This window comes from Sprattus sprattus, assembly GCF_963457725.1.
Source record: "Sprattus sprattus genome assembly, chromosome: 9".
Taxonomy (NCBI): Eukaryota; Metazoa; Chordata; class Actinopteri; order Clupeiformes; family Clupeidae; genus Sprattus; species Sprattus sprattus.
In genome coordinates, this window is record NC_137928.1 from 12270931 (window position 1) to 12278430 (window position 7500).

Below are 7500 nucleotides of genomic sequence, written 5' to 3' on the forward strand. Positions count from 1 at the left end.
AAATCAGGGCCGCATCCATCCCCGAGTCATCTGTCATCGGGGGCAAATAGTGACAACACTTCCTTTCCATCTCCCTGTAAACTTACCACACTTTTACTCATGATCACAGAGGTAAAGTGCAAAAACAATTCCACACAAATGACTGCAAGCCTAACTGCATCAGTGTCCAAAGATATTTCACTGATGTTAGTTGCTGAGGTTCACACTGCTATAGTATCATCCTTAATGCGGAAGTGGCTTTTGAGAATGCTGGTCTTTTTCTCAGTGAACTGGCTCCTGCCTGCGCTCCTCTGTGGGTCTCTGAATGTGTTGGGAGTGGATAAAGGTCACCTCACCGCTGCCTTTGGCTGTCTGCATTCGATGCACCTGACATCCTCTCCTCTGCTCCACTATAAATATCCCATGGAACAAGCGACTCACTCCGCTCAGCCCAACAGTCTAGCCAAGATGCCTATTACTGCGTTTTACTTTTTAAAGCTGCTATGAGGTATATTTCGTATATGATTGCTATTACATGAATGTGTAGAGCAATATGCTGTGATAGACCTGGCAAGCTTTATTGGATAGATAGATAGATAGATAGATAGATAGATAGATAGATAGATAGATAGATAGATGGTACAATAAAATGTATATGATTGCTATTACATGAATGTGTAGAGCAATATGCTGTGATAGACCTGGCAAGCTTTATTGGATAGATAGATAGATAGATAGATAGATAGATAGATAGATAGATAGATAGATAGATAGATAGATAGATAGATGGTACAATAAAATGTTGTTCGGGCAAACCTGTAGATGCCTAATTATGGATAAAACTGTAAAAAGTATAAACACTTACAGACTATAGATACAAAAATATAAAATAGATAATTAAAACTTAATAAATATTGTATGTATAGTGTACTGTAACTTCCTGACTATTAACCATGGTTAAAACATAGATTTTTTTATTTTTATTTGGAAGCTAGTAACGTGCACAGGAACTCTGCCTGGTAGAATGGGTCTTTCTCCCTCTTTCACATAGAAATTCCATTAAAATCATGAAGATCACATGAAGGTCTTCCATAACCATAAAGAAATGTGTGTGTGTGTGTGTGTGTGTGTGTGTGTGTGTGTGTGTGTGTGTGTGTGTGTGTGTGTGTGTGTGTGTGTGTATTCCCACCTACATGTGGCCTATTTAACAGGATGGTACAGAGCTCGAACCTCTGAGAGAGGTGTGTAAATCATGGAAAGTCTCAAGTCAGTTAACTTAGCTATGAACTATACCTGCCACCTCTAGCTTAGGAAACCATCTTAATATATGGTAGTTTGTAGCGTGTGTAATTCATTTCTTTCAAATAATTTTAATATGAGCTGAATATGAACTGACGTTAATATGAAGCTGCACAGGCACCGAGAGGGTTTCTACCTTTCGTAGCTTTTTAACTATCCTAGCTTTCTCGTGCTTCGGGAACCATCTTCCTAGTTGGCAGCTGCCAGTGGGTGTTATTATGAACTCATGTTACATGTGTGAATATGAATTTGTGTTAAAAGCTGCACAGGCTTAAAATGCGGTTAATTCACGGGTGTGGTCCATTCAGCGGTTTGTTTTACAAAAGTACTTGAAATACTGTAATGGTTTATACATGGTGCAGTTTGGAGTCGGGAAAACACAGTCCTCAGAAAAGTCAAAGTCAATTAAGAGTCTTAGTCTTAGTTAGCGTGACTGCTCCATTACAGCAATAGGGTCAGCATGGGATGCACAGCTTTGATGTCGACCTCAAATGCACGTGGTGTATGAAATGTCTGTCAGCACGTTAGCAAGGGCGCGCACGTTCACAAGACAAAAGGGGAATAAAGATCAGGAGGAGATGAGGAGCAAACAGTGGAGAAGAAGGAAGAGAGGAAAGGTAAGGAAGTGCTGAGAAGGCATTCCTGGCGGAGCCCTGGTGAATAGCAAAAACCAATAACAGTGTTTACTGCGGAGACTCTCCCAACAATACAGGGGAATTATCATTCAAGTCTATTCATGTCATTTCATGGCCAATTACCACTTCCATGTCTCACTGCATAATTTCCCCGCTATAAAATAAATTCTGCCTATGGTGAAGATAGACGAAGATTAAGCGAGGGGTGGTGTTTTACAGAATGTACACAACAGTGACAAAAAGCTTTGAGCGGGAAACAAACTTCAACTTCCCTGACTGTCATCACCCTTCAGGCTCTTAGGGTGGCATCTAACCTTAAACACAGGGTGCACGTACAATTCAGCATACCAGAGGCCCGGATTAGCAGAGCAAGTCACCCCTGGAGCACCACAGTTTGTAAAAATGTCTGGGGTTGCCGTAAATCTCCCCCCGGGGTGGCGCGCTGTGGGGGGTGGGGGGCTAAGCATACCGCATGGGACAGATAACACGTATTTGACACGAAGACACGGGTTCCCTCCCCATTCACAAAGACGGGTGTGAGAGAGACGCATTATGTGCCGAGGTGGCCGCAGGATGCCTTCCCCTCTCGTCCATAGCGTGACCCCGCGACCACTGACCTAGGGGGCACGCTCGCACTGGACGCCCCCATAAGTCAGCGGGCTGTCTGACATGCTGCCGTCACGTGACCAGAGGGGTCCTGGCCGCGTGCGGCTGGATAAACCAGAGAGTGTTTTATTTAAAACGACGCACACAGGCTTTTCGTTGGGGGCCGCTGACTGATTGTACATCAGTGTGTACATGAATGCCTATTCACCATACTAATAAACAGTTACGCAACACTCTGCATAACCCAATATGTTACGTTTAATGGCCCATTAATAAGTGCACAATGTTAACTGCAATGTCAAGTGTCACGTGCAAGTGGTGGGGTGGGGTGGGAAAGGAGGCACTTCCCGTAAAGAGCAGGCAAGGGTGAATGCGGCATTGTGGGATGGCCGGAGACTCCCCTCTCCACTGAGGCGGGGCCGAGCTCGTCGGTTGGCCTGACGCTGATGTTGACGGAGATTCGGAAGGGTGGGGGGTGGGGGGCGGGGTGCGTTGGGGTGGGTGTTGGAGTCTCAACAGAAGCCCCCAGTGACAACAGGCACAGTGTTCACCCCCTGGACAGGGCGGAGGCCTAACCCCACACTCAGTGCGCTCATGGTGGGACATAATCGTCACTGCTGCCCACATGTCTGGACGAGCGGACGGGTGGTGGTGGTGGGGGAGTTGGCAGAGGGCAGGCAGGGCTCGACCCTGGGTAATCTAGGGGGTGATGGATGGCTGGTAATTATGGGTAAATGGAGGGGCCTATGCACAGTATTTTAGCTGAGGAAGGGGGCCCACATAGACCAGGGCTAGAGGGAGACTGAAAAGATAGAGAGAGAGAGAGAGAGAGAGAGAGAGAGAGAGAGAGAGAGAGAGAGAGAGAGGAAGAGGGACAGAGAAAAAGGAAGAGAGATATTAAGAAGACTGACAGGGATAGACAGATGAGGGGAAATAAGGCAAAATAGACAGAGAGACAGAGTTGATGTCCTCTTCTTATCCAGGACAGGATGTGCGGGTTCAAGTGGCAAACAAACTCCCCCAGTGAACCCTGGAGACAGACAGCATGGCCAGTGTTAAGACCTCTACACACTGGGCATTCAGCATTCACATGGCTTTGGCCTTAGAGGCCACTCTAATGACTGACTCATGGCTCGAACTCGTCCAGACTCTATACGCCTGGCAGACCAATGTCACAAACCCGGTCAATGTTTGAGGATGTAAACTAATAGAGAGGAAAGAGTGAGACTGTGTAAAGTGTGTGTGTCCTCCCTCATGCTGTGACGAGGCTCCAAGGGTTGTGTGGAGTCGTCTCTGGCGTGTGAGGACATCTTTGGTGTTAAGTGGAGAGTTTTCTGCTTCTGTCAGGTAGACGACAGCTCCTCACAGATAGAGGTGCTGGGATCACACTTGTATTCACACGTGTCAAAGTCATGGCATTCTCCTCTACACCTCATCTCCCACCAATCCTTGACACCTGAGGGTACGAGGCATCTTTTGAGTGTGAATGTGTGTGTTTGTGTGTGATTGTATGAGTGTGTATGTGCAGAGCTTTGTTTATCATCATAAACGTGTGTGTGTGTGTGTCTCTGTGTGTGTGTGTGTGGGTGTGTGTGTGTGTGTGTGTGTGTGTGTGTGTGTGTGTGTGTGTGTGTGTGTGTGTGTGTGTGTGTGTGTGTGTGTGTGTGTGTGTGTGTGTGATTCAGATGACTAAATGTGTGAGGGTGTGAGTGTGTGAGTCGTGAGTGTGAGCGAAATGGCGCTTGTGAACTGAAAACCTTGTTTAGGCATCTTTGTCTAAATGTCTGCGCTGGTACTCAAAGGTGACCACAAAAGAAGACAAAAGAAAACCAACAAAGGCTTTTGTACAGTTCGATATTCATTCTGTTTTGGTTTCATTTGTAGATCTTGCTGACGAGCGTAATATTAACTTGTAATTTCCAAAAGTGGAATAGCATCATTTCATGATATCATACTGATGATAATTGAGACTTCTATTTCTGTTGTTGATTAGTGTTGTGCCTGCTGTGATGCTATTATGAGTCTGATTTGGACACTGTCTGACTTAAAATGAGTATTCAGTTTTGATTTGAGAGTAGCAGCGAAAAGTAGATAGTTGAAAGTAAAGGCAGGGCATGTTTGCTGATTTTGTGTGTGTTTCGGTCACAGAAGGGAGGATCTCCATTTAGATCAGGCACCTAGGCAGGCACCCTCAATGACAGAGTCTAAGCAGCTGCACTTTCATTGGGGTCTCAGAGTCCTTCGACAAGGACCCGCGGGGACTTCCCAAAGTATGGGGTATGCGCTGGACAATAAACCCAACAGATGTTTGGTTTGTAATGCTGGTGTCTGGTTCTTTATCACTGTGTGTATTTTTATCTAGACGTTTGTCACGTTCAATCCCATTTCTAATCGTGCTTCATGCTATTTTGTACAACTTTCTGACTCACTTTAATGCAACCAAATCTCGTGGTGTGAGAAAAAACTAAAAAAACGCCTTTTTAGGATTGCTTTTGTGGTGTCGGCTTCATCGAAAAAATAAATGATAAAGTTCAGCATTTTTTTATAGTGTGCGGCTTTCTTAGCTGCTTTTAACAACCTTTTCCGCCCTTCTTTCATGTGGCGAAATTACATCTGAGTACACTCTATCTTCAGGAGTTTATGTGGATGTTTGCATGCAACTTCATGTGTTGTGAGATTGCAGGATGGGAAGATGTAATGCTGGTTTTCAAACACAGTGTGGCCAACCAATGCTATTTACTATCACTCAGTCTCTCTTTTTCTTTGTCTATCTCTCTCTGTAACATTGTGAATTGTAATTCTAAACAACGCCCTGTTTGGATGTATGCCTGCTGACATGTTCAGTAGTACCTCAGCCAAGCATATCATACGTGGGAAAGTCTGAAATACTAAGAAACAGACCAGGCAGAATAATGGGGACATTAGAAAAAAAAGTTGAAATGGTTTTTGTGTCAAGCGAAAAAATTCCCTCTGGATTTTTAACACTTTTCTGGATTTCATCTACAGAAAATCGCCACGATACGAGACACACCGTGAAAAAATAACTCTGCTTAACATAATTTCAAGAAATGAAATGGTCCATTTCGCCTGCTATTAAAAGGGGGAACATTTGGATTGCAGATCACATCAGCTCATTCACTCTCGCACTAATTAGCCAATGAAATTGACACCTCGGTGTCGGACTGACGCTGTTAAACCAATACGGCGGCGAGGAGTGCAGGCAGTAAAGTCTTACTTTCCTAACAGCATCAAGTATACGGCTCGTACTAATGACAGCTCGCTGGCTGCCTCGGAACAGAATAAAAACACTGTTCTGGGGTCCGGGCATCAACACGTCTGAGTGTTTCTTATATTAACAGGCCGGTCCAGCCATATGGCCGTGCGTGTTTGCAGTGCTGTTATGTAGTGGTCTGGACACAGAAATATGCGGAACACAAACTCATGAGCACATATTAACCCCCCCCCACACACACACACACACACACACATACACAAACTAACACACAAATACACACACCCGTCTTGAACAGACTGACATTGAATTTTCAGACTTGCAGACACAGGGCCTGCAATGTGCAGTAGCTGTGTGATGGTTAGTCTGAGAGAACAGAATTCACTAAAGTAATAGCCTCCACAATCCAGTAGGACCGCTCTAAAACACCACATGGGGCGCCACACACACAGATGTAAACACACACACACTCAAATATATATACAAACACAAACACAATATAACATACAAAAAAAACAAACAGGGGAGCAAAACCAATCACCTATGATAAAACAAATAAGGAAATGTAAGTTCAAAGTGCACACTAGGTTAAAAGTCGTATTAGCTCTGTGAAAGCTGGAAGAATAACAACAGTGTGAAATGGAGCGATTTAACTGTGCTGTGCTGCGCTGTTCTGTGCTGTGCTGTGCTGTGCTGTGCTGTGCTGTGCTGTGCTGTGCCGTAAAGTGCCGCGGCTTGACCTGACCTGTCCTGACTCCACAAGAACAGAGGGGCTGAGGGACAGACAGCGAGACGGAGAGGTGGAGAGAGACGGAGGTGGACAGCACCGGTACCTTCTATGAGCAGCTCCTGGCCGTGGCTGCCGAGCAGGGTGCGCGAGAGGAAGGGGGCGAAGTCCACAAAGATCTCCCTCAGCAGGGGAGCCACCTTCTCCAGAGCACGCTCCAGCTTAGTGGTGATGCTGGGAGGGAGAGAGGGGAGAGGGAGAGGGATAGAGAGAGAGAGAGAGGGATAGAAAGAGAGAGAATGAGATAGAGAGAGAGATTGAAATAGGGATGAGGGAGAAAAAGTAGAAGAGGTTGGAAGAGAGATGGACAGCAACAAATAGGAAAGATAGAGGAGGAAACACAGAGAAGTAAAGGAAGTAAAAGAAAGGAAGGGAAGGGAGAGAGAGTTTGGGCAGACGTATTAATACATTTGGCATTTAAATGACATTTCAAAATATAACCCTTTTGTGTTAATTAGTTCTTGCATTGACAGGCCGTCAATGTCTAAAGACCATACCACTCAAGGCCCAGCACACTCAAACAAATTGCAAAATTACAATAACTAAATCGACAGCAAACTGTAGATTTGTACATTTCATTCATAACAATGACATCATTAGTGTGATTGTGGCAGCATCCACCAGTTTTTCCTAGCACTTTTGAGAAATCGTCACCGCTCCAACTCTGACAAGACTGTCCTGATCACGTGTATTGATCTTGTTTTAACGGTTGCAATGCTCCCTGTTGTTCTTTTGTTGACGTTTTTCATCCTACTGAAATTAATGGTGGAGCATTTGGGAGGCTACAGTAGGTGGACCAATAGAGTATGGTAGTTGAATTAAAGTTTACTTTTAAGTGTTAGCATTTTAACACTTCCTTCCTCCAAAGAATAAATCTCTATGGGAAAATGCCTTGACCTTGGTAACTACGTAACTGTTGTCTTGTTACATAAAAATAAAGATACTGCCACCAACATGCTAAA

General features: G+C 44.7%; 1 protein-coding gene across 1 annotated transcript in view; it reads right to left on the reverse strand.

Annotated features, from left to right (window-relative positions):
* Positions 1–7500, reverse strand: part of LOC308369864 (neurobeachin-like) — a gene marked incomplete at both ends in the record, with an annotated part of 289067 nt that overhangs the window by 136015 nt on the left and 145552 nt on the right. The window contains 2 exon segments of the mRNA XM_080844411.1: positions 6512–6559; positions 6562–6712. Of these exon segments, the coding sequence (XP_080700537.1) occupies positions 6512–6559; positions 6562–6712 (199 nt within the window).